This window comes from Lissotriton helveticus, chromosome 7 (genome assembly GCF_964261635.1).
Source record: "Lissotriton helveticus chromosome 7, aLisHel1.1, whole genome shotgun sequence".
Lineage (NCBI taxonomy): Eukaryota > Metazoa > Chordata > Amphibia > Caudata > Salamandridae > Lissotriton > Lissotriton helveticus.
Window position 1 is genome coordinate 435,541,345 of NC_136068.1, and position 22,742 is coordinate 435,564,086.

The 22,742-nt window shown below is 44.8% G+C and overlaps 1 protein-coding gene across 1 annotated transcript in view; it reads right to left on the minus strand.

Annotated features, from left to right (window-relative positions):
• LOC144768560 (phosphatidylinositol transfer protein beta isoform-like) overlaps window positions 1–22,742 on the minus strand; it is a 372,071-nt gene that overhangs the window by 209,486 nt on the left and 139,843 nt on the right. Inside the window, exon 3 of the mRNA XM_078652332.1 lies at window positions 5,578–5,723. Within this exon, the coding sequence (XP_078508458.1) occupies window positions 5,578–5,723 (146 nt within the window). The remainder of the gene's footprint in view (window positions 1–5,577; window positions 5,724–22,742) is intronic.

Consider the following 22,742-nt stretch of genomic DNA (forward strand, 5'->3'; position numbering starts at 1 on the left):
CGCTCTTGCCCGCCTGAACACTAGAAGATATCTCAGCGCTAGTCTAACTGTTTAGATTAAATATCTGCTAAAGTGCATTATACCACTAAAATACCCGTTTGACTCAGTGCCAATTGAATTTCAATCGTAGCGCTAGACTGCCATAGAGCGCGATTTTAGAATATTTTAATTGCATAGTCCTGTTTATATCGTCTGTGCCTGTGCCACTTGCATTGCGCCCACTGGGTCTTTACCCCAATCCTGCTTCGGTGTTTGGCTTGCAGCCATTTTTGTTGTTGTTGTGGTGCCCCCCTGGCCGGATATCCTCCACGCACCTGCCTCCCGGCTGCTCCTCCCTCGCCCCTCCCCCTCCACTATCCGCATATGACAGTTGCCTTTCCGCGCAGCGTTCACGCGCAGCGGTCGCGCCCCATTCGCGCCGAAGGTGCGCCAAAGGTAAGCCTGTCTACGCCCGTCTGCGCCTGGACCGCGCCCAGCGCCAGACCCCCTGGTCCACGCAAACCCCACTCCACCCGCATAACGTATGACGCGGCCACCCTCCTAGCCCTTAACCCCGGACGCACACCGCAATGCTACAAAGCTGCCCCAGGACGTACCCACGGTCCCTTCACCTGCCACTCCTGCAAATTTACCAGCATCAAGACCCATACCAAATCCACTAACCCCAAAAACAGATCCGACTCCAACCACCTGAAGTGCATCCTGCTAAACACCCGCTCGGTCCACAGACACGCCTCTGAACTCTGGGATCTACTGGACACTATATCACCGGACGTCGCCTTCCTTACTGAAACATGGATGAACGCATCATCAACACCAGACATCGACATCGCCATCCCGGACAACTATAAGATCATCCGAAAAGACCGCACCGCCCAAACAGGAGGAGGCATCGCCATCGTCCATAAGAACACCATCAAAATCACGACCAGCTCCGACGATATCCTTACAACCGCCGAACACCTCCACCTCCAGATCCACACCGACCCTAGGACCACACTCAGAGGCACCCTCATCTACAGGCCTCCAGGAACCCGTAAACAATTCAGCGAAGACATCACTGACTTCATCAGTCCACATGCCCTCGCCTCCGAGAGCTACATCCTACTAGGAGACCTCAACTTCCACCTGGAAAAGAAAAACGACAGCAACACCACCACCCTTCTGGACAACCTGGCCAATCTCGGCCTCAAACAACTTGTTGACACCCCCACCCATGTAGCCGGACATACGCTCGACCCAATCTTCACCTCCAGCAAACACATCTCCTTTGATCACACCACAGCTCTTTATTGGACGGACCACAGTTGTGTTCACTTCAGCTACAAAACCACCTCGACCCACAACCCCCCACAACAGATTCCCCGAAGAAAATGGAACAAAATCACCACCGACCAACTCCTCACATCGCTCAACCAAAACCCACCCGCCCTCTCTTCGGACCCAAACCAAGCGGCCATCAAATTCAAACAATGGATCACTCACAGCGCTGACGAATTAGCACCCTTGAAAAACCATCACACCAAACAAGACAGCCAAAAGGCCCCCTGGTTCAACGATGACCTTAAGAAATCCAAGAAGCTATGCCGTACTCTCGAGAAAACATGGAGAAAAAACCCAACCACCGACAACATGACCACCTTCAAAGCAGCCACCCGCAAACACCACCAGCTGATTCGATCCACCAAGAAATCAGCATTCAAGAATCGACTCGACAACAACGCCCATAACAGCAAGGAACTATTCAACATCGTCAAAGAATTCACCAACCCCACCGCAGCCTCAAACGACATCACTCCCTCCCAAGACCTCTGCGATTCGTTATCTTCCTTCTTCCACAACAAAATTGCAGACATACATAACAGTTTCGAAAACAGCTCCAACGAACAATCCTCTCCACCCCCCTCAGAACCTAAACCGCCCTCTAACAACCTCAGCGCCTGGAACCCAATCACCACTGAAGACACCATCCACCTAATGAACTCCATCCATTCTGGCTCGCCAACCGACCCATGCCCCCACCACATCTTCAACAAAGCTGACTCCATCATCGCACCCCATCTCTGTGATGTCATCAACTGCTCTTTCAACTCTACTGCCTTCCCAGAAAGCTGGAAACATGCCGAAGTCAGCGCCCTCCTGAAGAAACCCACTACAGACCCCTCTGAACTTAAAAACTACCGCCCCATATCCCTCCTCCCATTCCCGGCCAAAATCATTGAGAAAGCCGTCAATAGCCAACTCGCCGCCTTCCTCGAATCCAACAACTCCCTCGATCCCTCACAGTCCGGCTTTCGAGCCAAACACAGCACCGAAACCGCCCTGATCGCAGCAACAGACGACATCCGAACACTACTGGACAACGGAGAAACAGTGGCCCTCATTCTACTCGACCTCTCCGCCGCCTTCGACACTGTCTGTCACAGCACCCTCATACAACGCCTCAGCAACATCGGCATAAAAGGAAAAGCCTTGGACTGGATCATCTCGTTCCTAGCTGGGAGAACTCAGAGAGTCCGACTCCCCCCGTTCAAATCAGAGGCCACCGAAGTCATCTGCGGTGTACCACAAGGATCATCACTCAGTCCCACCCTCTTCAACGTTTACATGAGTCCACTCGCTTCCATCGCGCGTCAACACAACCTTAACATCATCTCCTACGCTGACGACACCCAGCTGATCCTTTCCCTCACCAAAGACCCCAACACCGCCAAAACCAATCTTCACGATGGCATGAAAGAAGTAGCCGTATGGATGAAAAACAGCCGCCTAAAACTTAACTCAGACAAAACGGAAGTGCTCATCCTAGGATCATCCCCCTCTGCCTGGGACGACTCATGGTGGCCTTCGGATCTGGGCTCAGCACCCATACCCACCGACCACGCACGTAACCTTGGCTTCATCCTAGACTCCTCACTCTCGATGACCAAACAAGTCAACGCCGTCTCATCCTCCTGCTTCAACGTACTTCGTATGCTCAAAAAAATCTTCCATTGGATCCCCGCCGAAACAAGAAAGACTGTCACCCACGCACTGGTTACGAGTCGACTAGACTACGGAAACACCCTCTACGCCGGAATTACAGCCAAATTACAGAAAAAACTTCAACGCATCCAAAACGCATCAGCGAGACTCATTTTGGACATCCCTCGCCAAGATCACATTACCGGCCACCTGAAAGACCTCCACTGGCTTCCCGTCAACAAGAGAATAACATTCCGTCTCCTCACCCACGCACGCACACAAGGCCCTCTACAAACTAGGGCCCGAATGCCTCAACACTCGACTATCCTTCTACACACCCACCCGCCAACTAAGATCCTCCAATCAAGGCCTCGCCGCAGTTCCGCGCATCCAAAGATCCACGATGGGAGGTAGATCCTTCTCCTACTTGGCGGCCAAGACCTGGAACTCACTCCCCACCCACCTCCGCCTTACACAGAACCACATCTCCTTCAGAAAAGAACTTAAAACCTGGCTATTCGATAAATAATAATTACCCCTCCCCAAGCGCCTTGAGACCCTCTGGGTGAGTAGTGCGCTATATAAATTCTTGAACTTGAACTATCTTCTTTATAATAAAAAATACAATACGTGCGCTTGCTAAAGCCCTGATAGCAATGAAGCCAACCTTACATTCATTTTCTTGATGCACCTTGAATATATTGCCAATGTGTCAAGTTACACATGGGCACCAAGACCACCTTCAGCACCCTACTGACAGGGAATTTACTGTGTGCAGTCATCATCAATACACTTTTAGTTTAATAAGTACTAAATCTCTATGCCATTTCTGATAATGGCCAAGTCTTTCTAAATGTGTTGGCAGGTTGCCTTGCTCTTTGCAGTCAGAAAATCTGTGGCTAATTCTAGGATCTGTAGGCATAGCCTGATAACCCTTTGTTGGGCAGAATGATCCTTTACTGTTACTCCCGTGGTCATCTGTTATAGTCTTCCCCAGTTCTGACTGGCTCCTTCCTCTTTCATTTTGCATGGACCCACTTTCTGCAGTAAGAGCATGAGCCACTCTTCACATACTACAACTGCTTCAGGTTATCTCCCCTCCCTTGCGTTAATAAAAATCTGCAGCATATGGGTTTCCACAAGTGATTTCAATGTAATAGTTCAACATGGGCCCTTGAGACATGCACGGCCCTATGTCTTTCCCCAAGGTTCTAAGGACATCCTTCAGTCTTGGTGGAGAGGATCAGATAAAACGTGTCCTGGTTTGCCAGTGGAATATTAATAGGAGTTACATTTATGCCTAAAGCCATTGCACCCCAGTTCAGGTCTTTACAGTATTATGGAGACCTTCTCAGTCTTAGGGACTAATCCTTGCTGAGCCTCTGGACATTTAGGTCTGACTTTGAAGCCTAAACAAACTTGGGTAGATTTCTGACTTCCAGGAGGGTTGGATCCTCTCAGAACTAATCTGAAACCTTAGTACAGTCACTCAGCAGGTCAGAGCAGGTACATCTCTTTCACAAGATTTCTTGGAAACAGGCCATTAGCACCAACTGGTTTGCTTTCCTCAGCCTTCCAATTTTACTGCAAGCTTTGTGTATCAAGTGTTCTCATGTGCCCTATTACTACATATTACTTTTCCGGTTTCTTGATGCCCTGTTCCTTTTTTTAAGCCACGCTTAATAAAAGTTTTATACTTCTTTGTTTTCTTCTTGAAGTGAACTGAATATTGCCGAGAAGAGGCACAGTCCCATCTCTATCCTAACTGCTATTTGTGTTTGGAGTCTTCTTGTTGGAAATATTTCAATTGCCCGTACGTGTCCTTGTCTACAACTGCTCTTGTGGGGAAATGTTTTCTGTCCTTGGTAGTTTTCAGGACTACTTGCCATTTTGTGACAGATCTTTCTTGTGTGCTCATAAATGATTCTCCTTCCTTGACAATGTACACACACAACCTTTTTTTCTATTGAGCTCACTTTTTCTTTTTAAATATACAGAGCCACAGCTTGCTATGCACTTACACACTCATAACTCATGTATTGGGAACTTAGAAGATTTTCAATGGTGTGAATTTACAGAGATTAGCTTCTTTCTAGAGTTAGTGCGTTTTCTACTGCAAAATACCACAATTCCCCTGTTGCTATCCTACCTCAATTCTCCAAGGTACACCGAAACTTCAGAGTGTCCCAGGTTTGCTGTACCCTCCCATTTTCCCAAGCAAAGCTAACGTACTAAACGAATATATTATCCATTACAAACTGATGATATGCTTGTGCTCACACTTCAGGCTGTAAATCAGTGGTGTCCAAAGAAGGTCCAAGAGAGAAATTCCTTCAGATTTAGAAGATAAATACTACGTACATTAGTTAAATTAAGATTCATTGCTTGTACGTCTTAAGAAAAACATCTTGAAAATATGGGATGAACCTCGATCTACATTGGACAACCCTGCTGTAACCAGTCACTTTAGTGTACCATTTTTCTCCCACACCTGTTTGTCACACATCTGTCAAAGGAGGATTTCCTTCATATATATTTTAATGCATAAATAAAGCTCTAAATTGCCGATTTTTATTTTTAGCAAATGCGCCCGGCTCTTCTGTTTACACTCACCTCTGCAAGTGGTATATTTTGTGTGTGTATTGCCCTTTTTCGCCATCCCTCTCGTACGGCTCATTCTTTAGCACCTCAATCCCTTCACCACCTCCGGTGTTATTCTTGCTGGCCTCCGCCACAGAGTACAGTTGACCAACCTGATACTGCAAAATCAGAGAACAAGGGATAGTGTGAGCCAGGATATCCTCAAACCCATGATCACCCATGGAAACTGACCACGCCCCTACAAGTCAACCTAGCACATCTAAGAGAACAGAAGCTCACTCAGCCAATTTGCCAATCTGTTAAACTGATCTTAAAGTTGATGATATCTGAACTACTCCTCAGCTTAAGACTGTCAACTTCGCTTCCAGAAGATAATTCTATTCTTTCTCAAGAAGACAACCAAGAATGTCATTATTTGATAAACAAGTCAAGATCAATTGCAATGTGAACAGAAGCAAGACATTTTATTGTCAATGGTTCTACATCTTCATTGTCTGCTTGTTATGTGTCACATGTCTGAAGAGCCACAGCTTCCACAGCCTCTTACCTAGCAACCAAAAAGGCTTAAGGGGGAGGGGGGGGGGCATGGGGGGATACTTGCCTTTTAAAATACCTGAGAATAATATTAAAATATTGTATATTGCTTTGACTCATTAATAACAGTTGAAAGTCCCAAGACGGCTAGCAATGAACCAAGTAGAGACAAATGCCTGAACAAAGGGTTTTAGCAAGCCTACATCGTCGCCACCTTCCTGTGGGTCACTCATGTGAGTTCCCAGAGCTCATATTGAGGTGGTTTATTTACAGACACCTTGAAATTGCATCCGATAAAATGTATTTGCTGCTGCCCAATAACTGACCTAGCATTAAACCCCTCTAAATCGAGACAAGCATGGTGAAAACAGCTAGTTGAAACTAATGAGTTGATTGCGGATGCATGATATGCCAGTAGTAACTTACATAACAAACTTGCTACATCTAAATATTGCAGCACAATTGTAGAGGAAAATGTGCTCTGCAGCCTTATTCAGTTTACATCTAGTAGAGATCACATTCCAAATCACAAAATAATAGTTAAACAGAGCAAAACCCACGGAGAGATTTCCAGAACACTAATATCTTGATATTTCTGGCAACTGACTGGATAAGTACTTTGAAGCACATGACCCTGAGGAGGGCGCTATGCAAGCTTCAAATCATAAGGCAGAAACACCAGCACAAACTGAGCACAAAGCATGATCATAATTTACTTATGGAACAATGGATTGCTTCTCTTTGACATTCTTTACATTTTCATTGTTAAATACCTTAAAAACCATATCATACTTCAGAGTTCATTTAAAAACTTGTACGATTTGGACACAGCCAAAAAAATTAGCAATTTCAAAAATCCAGCGGTGAGGAGGAAGGCTGAGACCAGTGACGGGGCAGGGATTTTCTAAAATGGATGCAAGCAATGTATATTTTAGGACTTCGTCACTCTTCTTCTTCACTGACCTCTCCACAAGCAAGGAAAAAGAACAAAAATTACTTACCTGTAAACTGTGGTTCTCCAGTATTGGTGTCTTTCATAGATTCACATGCTTGAAATTCCCCGTCGTCGAAGTGGGAGTCCCACGGTACATAAAATAGTAGTAATATATATATAAATATATAGAAAACATAATAAATATACATATAAATATATAATATATTACCTACTGGCGGTCGCCAGTAGGTAGTTATAGTTAGGATTGATTTCCATAGGGAAATCGCAACATTCTATTGGGAATAACTTTGGCGCCGGTTGAGGAATTTGCCTGAATTTTTCAGCAACTTTGCCTCGCGGCGCTCCGGGCCTTCTCTGAAAGTTTGGGGGGGATTCGTCAAGCGGGGGCCGAGATAACAGGGGGGTCCCAAAACATGTTTTCCCCATGTTAATTTCCATAGGGCGGTCGGTCGCACTTTTAGCTCGAACGGCTGAATGGATTTTCACCAAACTTGGCAAAATTGTAGGGACTGGTAGCCCGATGTGCCTTTGCTATGTCTCAAGATATGTGCTCCAGAGGATTTTGAGTAATTTAGGTTAAAAAAATATTATATATCTATGGCAGCGCCCCGGTACACGCACTGGGGAGCGCTCCGGGCGCCCCACGCAACTTGCGCACGGAAAGCTGATTGGCTCTCGGGTGTCTGTAAACATTCGAAACAGTCCGGAGCGGCCGCCATCTTGTGTCTCGGTAGGATCGAGACACAAGAGGTGGTAAAAACAAAGGGGGAAATAACCAAAAGGGGGCAGGGTAGACCCTCCCTGACCACCTAGGTTTGATGTGGGGGCCATAAAAGGGTCCCTCGGGTAAAAAAAAAAAAAATTCATTTTTTTCGGTTTTCGCGGGGGGGAGGGAGCGTACCGGGGAGCGTACCACAGGGAAAACCCAGTGAAAGAGTAAAATAATAATTTAAAGTGCTTAGAGGTAGGGTAGCTCTGAATAGAGTTGTTGTGTTGTGTGGGTGATTTAAGTACCAACATGTAGGTACCAATGCAGAGTCTTAAATTCAATGTACACCTTTTTTTATGTAGATATCTAGCATGTTGTTATAGAAGTTATTGTGGTATATGGAATCCATACCATAGTCTGTCAGGAAAGCAGAAACATATATTGGAAAATACCAAGGCAGTTTGAGGAAAAAGTGCCATCAATTGTTCAAAGGTGTCCTTTAAAAGCATTTCCAGACCTACCCCAGTCAAAGTGCCTAAGTCATTTCCACCACAGTGCAGAATTATGAGGTTAGGGTGTGGCAAATGCAAAAAGGTTTTCACCAATGGTATCAATTGGTGACATCTCAATCCTCTCTGGCCAATCCATTTAATGTTCACATTTGGTAAATCAAGGTTGTGAAAATTTCTGGTAGCTCCATACCTTTGAGCCCAGTGGATATAGCTATGTCCAATAATCCAGACAGAATACATGGTAGAGGAGGTTCTGGTGCAGTCAGATGAAGTGTAGGAATAAAATGGCAGTTGGAACAGTAGGAGTTTGCAAAAAAAAACCTGTGGAGTTTCAGTGCTCTTGAATCACAAGCAATGATTGGTAGATTGAGATAGTTGAAAACTGTAAGTTAGGGTGCATGGTTGTGTTCTGTGTAAGAAGTAATTTGAATGGTTAAAAAAAAGTCATTTTAAGAAACATTGCACCAGATAAGCTGGTGTATTCGCAGGTCAAACATCCTTGCTGAGGTGATTTGCAACATTGTAGAATAAACTTTTAAACCTGAGAGCTCAGTGAGGAGGGAGTTGCTATGGTAACAGGTAGAAAGGGCTAAGGGGGGGAAGGGTGTTGGTTTGAAAATACAGAGGGAAGAGTTTTGATTGGTTACCATGAGCAATATGTGGGTAGAATTAGAGGTTTTCTGTGCCATTAATGGTTGCAGTGCCTGGAGAATATACCTTTTTCTCTGCTAAAGAAATATTGGTGTGTGTATCTGACACTGTTGTGAATCTCCTAAAGCATTTGTAAAGGTGAATTATGATTCATTTAGATAGAGAGTTCAGATTAAGAAGCACATAGGACCTGTGTTGTGTTCCTAAAATGGAAATTGAAAAACGATTTTAGTGCAAATCAATGGGTTTTAGTAGTGAAAATGAATGCTTATACATGAAGCACATAGGACCTGTGTTGTGTTCCTAAAATGGTAATTGAAATACAATTTTAGTGCAAATCAATGGGTTTTAGTAGTGAAAATGAATGCTTGTATATAGGATCTGTGCAGTGTTTCTAAAATGTTAATTGAAAAACGATTTTAGTGCAAAACAATGGGTTTTAGTAGTGAAAATGAATGCTTGTAAATAGGATCTGTGCTCTGTTCATAAAATATTAAATAAAAACGATTTTAGGGTAAAGTAATGGCTTTCAGTAGTGAAAATGAATGCTTGTACATAGGACCTGTGTTCTGTACATGCGTCACTTTTTAAATATGGCGCAAAAAGGTACATGTTTTATGCCGCCGATGCGTCACAAAAAGTGACGCATTAGCAGTGCAAAACTGACGCAGGGCCTCATACATGAGGGTCATCTTTTTTTGCACACTACTCCAGTTTAGTCCTGTCCATTGCACTCTTGGACACAAGCCTCACCTTATGTGCTCCCCTGGACAGGCTTCATCTCATCTGTACTCCTGCTTAGGTGTCAGAATCCTATCACATGGGGAAAGCCCTATGTGAAAGCGTTTGCCTCAGTCTTATCCCTGCTGTCATGCAGGTGCAAGATTTTGACGTAACAGTGTCCTAAAAGTGACGCAGTGAAATCTCAGATTTCACTGCGTCATTATTACAAGGCTTTTTGTGGAGAAATGACCCCTCTGTGTACATTACACTTGAAAGAGGTATAATGTGGTGCAGAGGTTTAAAAAATGACGCATCTACCTACAGGGAGCGTACCGGGGAGCGTAGCATAGGGAAAATCCCGTTCATTCACTGCGTCACCTCTACGACCCTTTCTTGCGTCAATATACCCATTTTGCATACATTACACCTGACGAAGGTATAATGTGGCGCAGGGGGTTACAAAGTGACGCATCTACCTAGATGCGTCACTTTGTAAATATGACCGAATAAGGTGCATTTTTAACAGCACTGGTGCGTCACAAAAAGTGACGCACCGGTGGCGTAAAAGTGACGCATGGCCTCATAAATGAGGCCTTCAGTCTTTTACTCATGCGTCATATTAAATATATGACGTACTATGTCGCAAGTACTTTTAGATACGTCAGTATTTCAGACGTATCTGTAAGCGCAAAAGTGATGCATTGCTGGAGTCTGTTACAAAAATGATGCAACTCCAGGAATGCATCCTTTCACATGGGGCCAGGCCCCATGTGAAAGGGCCTGCATCAGTCTTACGCCTGCTGTGAAACAGGCGCAAGATTTGGACGCAACAGCGTCATAAAAGTGACGTAGTGATATCTCATAGATTTTACTGCGTCACCTCTACGACCCTTTCTTGCGTCAATACGTCCCTTTTGCATACATTACACCTGACGTAGGTATAATGTGGCGCAGGGGTTTACAAAGTGATTCATCTACCTAGATGTGTCACTTTGTAAATATGACTGAATAAGGTGCATTTTTAACAGCACTGGTGCGTCACAAAAAGTGACGCACCGGTGGCGTAAAAGTGACGCATGGCCTCATAAATGAGGCCTTCAGTCTTCTACTCATGCGTCATATTAAATATATGACGTACTATGTCGCAAGTACTTTTAGATACGTCAGTATTTCAGACGTATCTGTAAGCGCAAAAGTGATGCATTAATGGAGAGTGTCACAAAAATGATGCAACTCCAGCAATGCATCTTTTTTTATCCTTCCACACCCCCGTTCCTTTTCTACATTTTGTTTGAATAACCACATTCCCCATGTTCACTCTCCTTCTCCTTACTTTCGTTCCCAACACTCACCTTCTTTCAGTCCCCCTACTTCACTTCCTTTCTCCTCTCATACTTTTCTGTTCTTTCTTACTCATTTTCCTTTCATTTATCAATGCACTCCACTTCACTTACTCTTTTTCATTTTTTTAAGAATATAGCTCTTTGATGAGAATTGGAGGTAGTTCTGAAAATAACTTTTTTTCTTCTTCTTTTTTCTTTTTTTAGAACTACAACAAAAACAGGGAATGGAAACTGCTCAACAGGAGCAAAAAACAAAACAAAAAAAAATTAGGGCTGGTAACGGCAGTGATGGTTCTCCAATGCTCGAACCATGAGCAGAACACTTTGCTCCCCACAGGAAAGTAGCTGATCACAGTATCTGCATTTAAGGGCACCTTTGTTAAATGCAGGCTGAATGTTCAGAACCTGCTCTTGTGATCTGCCCCTCACCGATGGTGTTCGTCCTCCGGTTGATGTAGAGGCCCCATCACTGGGAACCTTTTGTGCCAGAGCCCTGACACTTTCCCGGGCAAAATTCTGGGGGTGCCTTCTCTCCACATGGCGAATCATTGTGGAGTTTCCAAAAGAATATTTTTTATTGGGGTTACCCCGTGACAGGACTGTGTGACAGATCCTGCACTCCACTTTTGGAGCATTTACCTTCTTCTGGTCATGAGGTATGGAAAAAAAATTCCAGATGAAATGTTCTTTGTATTTTGCCTGAGGAGGCTCTTCATCGGTGAATTCATTGGAGTCATCTTCACTGCTGGATGGTCTGGCAGCCATGATAATCCAAGATATCCAACAAAGAACCGACAGCAAAACAGGCAGGTCTTTCAGTCACAAAAGTGAAAGAAGAAGTGAAGGAAATGGGTGGGGATTTCATTCTTTATAAAAAAAATGTTAGCAACCAATGAAAAGTGTTATTTTCAGGTCACATGACCCGACGCGCTTACGCTACGCGCCCCGGGGCGCGCCCGTAGTCGCACTCCGGGGCGCGCCCGCGGGCGCTTAGCGTAGGCACGTCAAAACGTTGCGCGATCGTATGCGCTCGTGTTATTCCGGGTGCGCTTACGCTGTGCGTCATATGACGCATCACGCCTATACGCGATACGTCACGATGTTGTTTTCGTTCGCTAACGCTCCCCGGTACGCGCCCCGGGGCAACATTTTTTTTTTTTTAAATAAATAAATTACATAATTATACAATATAAAATTCGTTATAAAAAATATTACTTTTCATACCTATAGAGATTTTCTTTTTAAAAACCTATGAAATTCACTGAAAAAACCATAGGTTTCACACCAGTTATAGTTAGGAATTAGCATTTAATAAACCTATTAAATTCACTGAAAAAACCATAGGTTTTGCACCAGTTATAGTTAGCTGAAAGTTTTACTCGCATAAAACCATTGAAATTCACACGTTATAGTTAGTTGGACTCACTATAACTTGCGCGTGCAATGCACTGCTGATGACGTCACATATTACATCACTAATGACATGGTCAGTGACATCACTCATGACATCACTGATGACACCATCCTTGTGACAGAGTGACAGACCTCCTTTCACTGTAATGTAACCCTTCAAATACATATTCAAAAAAAGAAAGAAAAATGTTTAAAAAAATCGAAATACCCATACCAGTTACAACAACCAATTCAGTAATTCCACCATCTATATACACATCCACTCATTCACCAACAGTTCTATATAGTCACTCATAGATATACTCACTCATCATATGTAGTGATACACTTATACATCCTGTTACACACCGACAGTCATACAAAAGTTACTCTCACACATACAAGTAAACTATTGAACATCCATTTATTTGCATATATAGCTATACACACACTACCACCTTACTTCTATGGAAACTTACACATACTTACTCTCTTAAACAATCACTTATAGAAAAACATACTTATTTAAACAGGAACTCTTACAATCTCTAACTCTCACATATACTCACTTATGTACATAAATATTCACATATACTACATTAAAACATATGTAGTTACTGATAAAGACACTAGTGAGACAGTCATTCACTCACTAACACACACATATACACACTCATTCACCCATATAGTCCTGCACATATGCTGTCTTCGAAACAGATACAGAGAGTCAGTGATTCATGCATCTACCACCAAACCATACAGACACTCATACTGATACTAAAAAAACATCTAATAACCCATATACATACACATGTAGCTACTCACCAACCCATGCACCCACTTATACACAAAGTGAAACACTAATACATATATTTAAATATTTAAACATTACTCTCTAATATATGTATTCACTAAGATACACTTAATAAACCAGTTAACCAATCAATTTTTTTTTCAAAAAACATCCATGTAAACACTTATTTAAACATTTATTCTTCCATCAACTTTTACATATACATATATAACACATTTATTTTTTAAAAAGACACACATTCACAGGATGGTGTCATCAGTGATGTCATGAGTGATGTCACTGACCATGTCATGAGTGATGTAATATGTGACGTCATCAGCAGTGCATTGCACGCGCAAGTTATAGTGAGTCCAACTAACTATAACGTGTGAATTTCAATGGTTTTATGCGAGTAAAACTTCCAGATAACTATAACTGGTGTAAAACCTATGGTTTTTTCAGTGAATATATATATAAATATGAAATTTAAAAAGTACCATAGAACAGCATAGGCCCATGGAAGCCTAAAGGGAGAATTCACTTTAGTAACGTATCCATGTCATTATAATGGTCCACATTCCAGCCAATCAGGCTCTAGCACCCTCTAGAACCTTCTCAGAAGCTCAAGCCCTCAGATTTTTGTAGCACCAAAGTGACCAAGAGTGCATGTGGAGAAGAGAGCCTCTGAGGGGAGGAAGGGTGGGTCGCATGTGAATCTATGAAAGACACCAATACTGGAGAACCACAGTTTACAGGTAAGTAACTTTTGTTCTTCTCCAGTATTAGGGTGTCTTTCATAGATTCAAATGCTTGAATAAGAATAGAAAGCAGTACGCCAACACATGAGTCATAAAAGGCAATAAGAACAAATGCAAGCAAAAAAATGCACATATGAATATTGCATATATATATATATATAAGAGAACCTTTTAGGACAGGAGGCGGGAAGCAACAGAGGCTCACCGTCATCTGAAGAGATTGCGTAGCACCGCTTGACCCACAGCAGTGTCTGCAGCGTCAGCCGTCTCCAGACGGTAGTGCCTCGTGAACGTGTGCCTGCTGGACCACGTGGCTGCCCTGCAGATCTGATATAGAGGCACTCCAGCAAACAGGGCGGTAGAGGAGGCAACTGCTCTTGTTCAGTGTGCTCGCACCGGAGCAGAAAGAGGCTTGCCAGCCCGTTGATGGCAGAAGGAGATGGCAGAAGAAATCCATCAAGTAATGGATTGTTTAGTAACCGGATGTCCCTTGCGCATCCGTCCATAGGCCACAAAGAGCTGGTCTGATTTAGGAAAGGCAGCAGTGCGTTGGATGTAGAATTTGAGGCAGCGTTTCAAGTCCAGAGAATGAAGAGAGCGCTCAGCGGGAGACTGAGGGTCTGGGAAAAAAGTCTTAAGAATGACAGGTTCGTTAAGGTGGAAGTCAGAAGGAACCTTTGGAATGAATTTAGGTTTCGTACGAAGTGTAACAGGGTCCCTTGAGAATTGAAGAAAAGGAGGTTGAATGGTGAAAGCTTGGATGTCGCTCACCAGCCTGAAGGATGTAAGTGCGAGGCGGAGGGAAACTTTCCAAGTAAGGAATTTTAATTCCGCTGAATGAATAGGTTCGAATGGAGGTTTGAGAAGCTGTGAGAAGACCAGATTCAAACGCCAAGCAGGTGGTGGACGCCGGATAGGTGGAAACATCTGGAACAGGCCCTTATAGAACTGACAAATGATCCGAGAGGAGTACAGGGATGTGGAACCATTGTGGCGAAAGCGGGAAATCGCGGCCAGGAAGACTTTAAGAGTGGAATGAGACAGTCCCGACTTTGCCAAATGGAGGAAAAAAGGCAGGAGCTGCTCAGGTGTGGCGAGCAGAGGATCGACCTTCTCCTTGTGGCACCAAACACAAAACCGTTTCCATTTCAGTTTATAGGTTTTGACTGTGGAAGGAGCACGTGCATGAGCAAGAACCTCTCTGCACTCGGAAGCAATATTCAGATGTGCAAACTCATGGTGCTCAGGTTCCAAGCGTGAAGCTGGAGAGACGCTGGATCCGGATGGCAAACCCGGCCCTGGTTCATGGTGAGAAGATGAGGCAGGGGACGAAGAAGAATCGGATCGCACTGGGAAAACAGAAGAAGATCCGTGAACCACGGGCGACGCGGCCACCTGGGCGCAATCAATAGGATGTGACACGGTTGAAGTCTCATCTTGTGCAGGAGGCGTGGTATCAGAGCGATCGGCGGAAAAGCGTAAACGAATTTGTTCGACCAGTTGATCAAAAACGCATTCCCGCTCGATCCGCTGTGGGGATGCCAACTTGCGAAGCGTAGGCATTTGCGGTTGAGTGAAGTCGCAAACCGATCCAGCTCCGGCTGGCCCCACAAGCGAAACACATAATCCAGAGTTGGCTGATTGAGTTCCACTCGTGATTGTCCGCAGCCGATCTGCTGAGAGAGTCTGCAAGGGCGTTGGAGGCACCGGTACCTGAACTGCTGTTAACTGGACTCGATGGTGTATCGCCCATTCCCAGATCTGTTGTGCCTGTCTGGAGAGCAGAAGAGATCTCGTACCCCCTTGCTTGTTGAGGTAGTGCATACTGGTGGTGTTATCCGTACGCACCAGCAGTGACTCCCCTTCCACCAGCAGCCGGAAATATTTCAGGGCGAGAAAGATTGCCAAAAGTTCCAGGCGATTGATGTGCCATTTGCGCTGAGCTGCTGTCCATTTGCCTTTGACCGACAACCCTCGAGGTGCGCACCCCAACCCTCTAATGAAGCGTCCGTCGTAAGGGTAAGCGTGGGGTCCGTGTCCTGGAACGGCCGCCCAGTTGCGATGTTTGGAAGGTGAGCCCACCATTCCAATGCGCCCCGAATGTGAGGGGTCAGGCAGATTTTGTCGTTGAACGACCCTGAGACTTGCCGCCATTGTTTGTCCAACTCTTCTTGGAGGACTCGCATGTGTAGCCTGCAATTGGGGATCAGCTGAATGCAGGTCGATGCCATGCCCAGAAAGGATTTTAACATTCGGACAGAAGCGGACTTTCTTGAGCGTAAAAGAGCTACCATCTTGGTAATGCGATCTTGGCGCTCCTGTGAAAGAAACACCTTTGCCAGATGAGAGTCTAGTAATGCTCCTAGAAAGACCCTTTGTTGTGCTGGACGGACATGTGATTTCTCGTGGTTGATGGAAAGACCCAAGGCTTGAAAGACGGACAGACAAGTCTGAGTGTGTTGTTTTGCTGCAAGAAAGGTTTGGGCCTTTATCAAGCAGTCATCCAAATAAGGGTAGAACTGTATGCCCTGTAGGCGTAGATAAGCCGCCACCGGAGCCATGATCTTTGTGAAGACTCTCGGCGCGGAACGAAGGCCGAAAGGTAAAACTTTGAATTGTAAGTGTTTCAATCCCACTGTGAAACTGAGGTACTTCCTGTGTCTGTGATGGATTGGCACATGGAAGTATGCATCTTGGAGGTCGATTGTGGAGAGGAACTCCCCGGGATTTAGGAACTGTAATATTTCCAGCAAGGTCAGCATCCGAAATGTTTGGGACGTGATGAATTTGTTGAGGGCTCGTAGGTCCAAGATAGGGTGTCACTCTCCCGATTTTTTCTTAAGGAAAAAACAGGAATAAAAGCCCCTGCCTTGATGTAAGCGAGGAACCACTTCGACTGCCCCTTTTTTTATCATAACTGCGACTTGTGCAAACAGTTCCTTCAAGTGGGCTGGAGGGGAGCCAGATGGTGGGCGGTTGGGAGGAAATTTGAGAAATTCGAGAGCGTGGCCCTTTAAGATGACATCCAAGACCCAACAATCTGAAGTTATTTTCGACCAATTGCAAAAGTTTTGGGAGATTCGACCTCCAATTTTCAGAGCAGAACACATGATTCGTGGAAAGTCACTGTTTGTTAGAGGTAGCACCTCCTCTGTAGGTGGTCTTCCGTCTATAAGGCCTGGAATCGGATTGTCTATTCTGAGGTTGATAGGAGTAGCGCTGCTTATTTTCACCATAGGAGCGGTACTGGGAGGAGCCACGAAAATTGGAGGAAGTACCTCTGCCACGTGCTCCACGAAAGGGCCGCTTCCGGTACTGGAGAGATACCAGGGCAGGGCCGCTTCCGGTACTGGAGAGATACCAGGGCACGAGCAGTGTCCGTGTCTTTCTTAATGGACTCCAAGGCGTCGTCCACATGTTTGCCGAAGAGGGACTCACCATCAAAAGGCAAATCGAGCACTCTTGCCTGCACTTCAGGCCGAAAAGCTGTAGCCTTAAGCCAGCCTTGCCTCCATAAGACTGCAGACCCTGCGAGTTGTATGAAGCCCGTAGAGGAAATATCTACGGCACTGTCAATTTCAGAGGATATTTTCTCGCCCTCTTGCACGATCTTCTGTGCCTCTGCCTTGGATGATTCCGGAAGTAGATCAACCAAAGCCGCGATCTCTGACCACATCTGACGGTCGTATTGCCCGAGGATGGCTAAGGAGTTTTCCGCCCAGACCGTCGTGGCCACCATAGTGGTGAATTTCTTCCCAATGGTATCCAGGCGGTGACCTTCCTGATCCGGTGGAGACGTTAATGGAGTGGCTGGGTTACGCGACCTTTTTTGTGCAGCTTGCGAAATGACCGAGTGAGCCTTTGGTTGTGACACAAGGCATGCAGGTGAATCCTCAGGCACCTTATACTTCTCGTCAAGGCGTGGAAGCACGGCCGGGATGGAGTTAGGCCGTTCCATTAGTTTGAGTCCCTCTTTCCATATAAAATCAATTATAGGAATGGTATGCACTTGCTTTAAAAGGTTGATCCTTGAAGTCATAAAGGAAGCAATCCTGTTTGAATACCATGGGCAAGTGAAAACGCTTCGCGGCTCTCATCATTGTGGTGGAAACCCCCAATGTCCACTGGGGGAGAAGCCAGTGGAGAAGTAGGAGGAGGAGACAGGGTCTGGGCCCGATAATTGTCCCAATCTGCTAGGACAGCGTCGTCGGCCTGGTCCGGATCATTCCGGACATCATCATCAAACGTATCAGGATGTGGAAGAACTGGTGATCTTGCCTGAGCAACAGGAAGTGACTCTTGCGCTGTAGGAGGCGGAGTAGGAGAGGCCTCCGAAGAAGGTAGGAATGGACGATTGTAATCGTCTAGCATGTGCTGAAGGTTTGAAATCAAAGACACTGGTATCTGTGCCATAGGAACTTCGTGGTCAACATCCAACTGGTCATCACGAACTGGGAAGAGTGACCCCCTGTCATCATTATCCTCGTCCTCATAGTCCTGATATTTTATATGGAGCTCCGAAGGGCTGCTCGCAGGACAAAAGGTGTCATCAACGTAAGAACCATCTGAAGATTCTTCCTCCGCAGACGCTAACAGTTGAGCAGGGGGGCCAGAACCACCTTGATTGGACTCAAAACCAGCGGAGCGGGGCGTTTTACAGTAGTGGCTGTCACCACAGTAAAGTTTGTTGCAGTTGCCAAAGAATACTGCTCCCTCGACGAGCTTGTGGCCGAAACAGTCGTCGAGGGTCCAGACGTCGACGACGAAGCGGAAGCCGTTGACGGAGCCAAGGTTTTCCTCGACGACGGTACTGCAGTCATCGACGAGGTCTTGGTCGTCGAGGGGGCCGTCGACGAGGAACTCTACGTCGATGAGGCTACCGTCGACGAAGGTGGTACCGTCGACGAGTGACGCATCGAAGTCTTCGTCGACGAATGTTTCCTTGCCATGGTCGACAAGACTGATTTCTTCGCCGTCGACGAGATCTTTACAATGGAGGTTATAGGCCTAACCTCTTGGTCCATCGTAGACGATGCGGAAGTCGTCGACATAGAGCAGGTCGTAGTCATCGTAAGTACCACGTCGACGGATCGTGTCGTCGTCGACGGGCGCATCGACGAGCTCGTCGACAAGCTGGCGCTCGTTTTGGACGAGAGCACAGATTGTGACTGCGACGCGCGAGAACCAGGTCCCGTAGGCGTAGAGGCCGGCAGATCCCGTGGGGAGACGGACTTTTGAGCGTCCACGAGCGTCTTCTTTTTAAGAAATGGAGAAGGCACCGCTGTCTCCGACCCACGCTTCAGAAAGGTCTTGGACTGGCAGGAAGACACACTCTCTACATCAGACACAGGGTTGTCTGAAGTCTTCAACTTCTCTAGCCACAGAAGGAGACGGGCCTCTCTATCCTTCAAGGTCTTTGAAGAAAAAGTTCTGCAAAACTTGCAATTCCTCACCTCATGGTCCGGGTACAGGCAGTAGATGCACTTTTTATGAGGGTCCTTATTGAAAAGGCGAAGTTTACCACAAGCAGAACAAGGCCGGAACAAAGATTTCTTAATAGAAGACATGTTGAAGAAGATAAAATGATTGTAGACTGAAGAAGCTGAGCAGAGCTCGGGGAGACTCCCTTCACACGACGTGCGGTAGAAAATCTGAGGGCTTGAGCTTCTGAGGAGAAGGTTCTAGAAGGTGCTACAGCCTGATTGGCTGGAATGTGGACCATTATAATGACATGGATATGTTACTAAAGTGAATTCTCCCTTTAGGCTTCTATGGGCCTATGCTGTTCTATGGTACTTTTACATTTCTTATTTATGTCTATTTATATATATTATATATTTATATGTATATGTATATTTATGATGTTTTCTATATATTTATATATATTACTACTATTTTATGTACTGTGGGACTCCCACTTCGACGACGGGGAATTATTCAAGCATGTGAATCTATGAAAGACACCCTAATACTGGAGAAGCTAAGACTACAAAATGTGAGTGATTACAGGAGGATGAATGAAGTACTTCAAACGTTCATGGAGGGAGGGTGAGAAACGAGGAAAGAAAACATGCTAACATGGATGTTGTATCATGACCTTGGAATGATTCACAACAGCCTCCAGTGATTCAGATCCAGAATGGAGACACCAACATCAAAATAGCTACAGAATTCCAGACATGGGTTAAGGTAGAGATAGACCAAGAGGTGTAGCTACAGAAAAATATTACTGAAGGATGGCTGCGTATTCCATGTTTATTGCTGCGAAGATTTCAGCCAAGCAAAAACGGGGTTAGTGCCCTGGACAAAAAGTAACTAGGTACTCCTATCCCCCAAAACAAGACAAAGCAAGCACAAACAAAGACAATACAGCAAGGGTCAAGTGAATGTTACAAGAGTCCCCGAGCGACAATGTCCTCCTCTGGCTTGAAAAAATAAAGGCTGAGACTCAGAAGGTAAATAAGTATGGGTTTTTCTACTATTATTAAAATGTATTATACTCAAATACACTTGAGTCATTAAAATATGCCCAACGTATTTATCAGCATGCCTTCTGATGACAGTTTTTATTTTTTACTTTAGGCATCTACAACCTTGAAACTGGCTGAAGGAGTCACTGGTTATAGATATATAATCAGTATGATTTCCCAGTTACCTCGCTGGTCCCACTGGAGAGACGCAGAGAGAGACAATCAATGGCTCATCTGCTACCTTGATGTCTTCTCCTCTCCCATAGTTTCACAAGAGTGATAAAAACCAAGATGTAGCCCAACCTAACCTTCTTGGAGAGAAGAATGGAGAGCCAATCAATCATCCAGCTTCTGCCTCGGCATCTTCTCACTATGTCTGTAGCGGGATGAGATTATAGGATTATAAAACCAAGTACCCACTAACTAGAGAATACTGCTTTGCTACGATTGGCTTTCCAGGAAGGCAGAGCACATAGAGGATGTGTTCTTGCATTGTCACTGCTTATGATGTCTCAACTTCCCAAGGTGTCCAGCTCCCTTACCTTTGAATAAGGACCCCTTTCCTTTCTGCACAGTGCCTGGGCCTTGGGTTTGTGAGAATGGTGCCAAAGCTCCCTGGTTAATTCTTTATAGCATGGATGAACCTACAACAAGCCTGGTGGGTTAACTGTCATCTCTTTGTTCCACACTATTCCTACTGTCCCTTTCTGTCTGCACCAACAAAAACCCTACCATCAAAGCAAGTAACAATGATTTGGAGGAACAGCTCTCAAGGATACTGTCCTCGGGATAGCTCCATGGTGGCTGAAATAATTCAATTATGAAATGAGTTGACCTCTGAATCAGTTAGTTGGGCAGAGGATCTGCTTCAGTGAGTGTAGAGCAAGAAACTTTAGTATGTGCAGCTACACTGGCAATAAAGAGACTGTGCCAGATTCTTGACGGAGCTGAGTAGTGCACTTCCGTAGCGCTGTCCAAAACAAGTTATGTGAACCCAAAAGAACTGAATGAGGTTGTATGTTAACTCTGCAACTATAGACTGTGTGCACAGTCCCTGTAAAAGAGAAGTTACAGAGTACTTGGATAAGCATTCAGATGTATTGTACATGTCATAAAACTTGTTAAAGTTACTAAACAATCGTATATTTTCCCTAAAGGAACAACACTACTTGGACATTACATTATTGAGATTGATAAATGTGCTATTTGAACTAGAAGCTCTCCCCCACACCACCCTGCATGATTGCTTGACCTTGCTTCTCCAATGATGAGATCTTAAAAGTTGAAACCTAAAGCATATCTAAACCTAAAGCATTGTGGAAATTGATTAGTGTAGGAAGCTGGTTCTGTATAGGGTCTGTCACTGGGTGGTTAAACTGCACACAGTGTCCAGGGGTTTCCCAAAAGTTTACATGGCTCAATGTAAAACCCAAAGTGCTTTATTAGTGGCAGTGTGGTCGAGCAGCCTTAGGCCTAACACAGGAGAGTATGACATTCATTACACAACACTGACCAATAACAGACACAGCTCAATAAGTATTTTCAATGCAATAGATCTCAAATTTGGGAGAGTTTAGGCTATTGGCATTATAAATGACAATGCCTTTTATTTATCTATTTTGATAATTAACACATAAATAAAAGGCATTGTCATTTACAATTCCAATAGCTCATACTCTTGTAAATGCAAAACCTATTTTATTTCAAATAAGCAGCGGCCACTGTCCTGGGCTGCTTAAAAATCGAAAGCGTGCTTGGCGTGCTGAATATTGCAGGAAAGCATGTCGTGCCTGCAGTAGGAGACACTCATTAAAGAAAATAGTGCTTATAGACTACATAAGACATTCTGTGTACCAACAGAAGTAAAAGGCCCAGTTCTCATGGGAGGTTACAAATGAAGACGTGGTGGTACAAAGGAGGGACTAACAAGCCTATTAACAAATCAGAAGTCAGCATATACAAAGGACAATCCCACAAGTCAATGACAAATATAGGTGGTCCATACTCCAAAACAACATGCCTCGCTAAGCAGTGCATGCGCTGCCCAGGCTCGACCTAAAAAGGAGATCCACCCCAATTTTAGAAATGTATACTTTATTTGTATTTTAAGACCAAGATCTTCGCAATGAGGCAAGTACGTTTTTAAATAAAAATACTTTTTATTTTCAAAAGTAGACACTTAAAAGAATTTCTAAACAGTTTAATGTTAACCTATGGGAGGAAATATTGTGGTTATACAGGTAAACACACACTTACAATTCCAGCCTTTGGGACAAAAGGTAGGCATGGGTCAGGTGAGTACCAAACCCTACACCACTATCAGCACCAGGGCGGCTG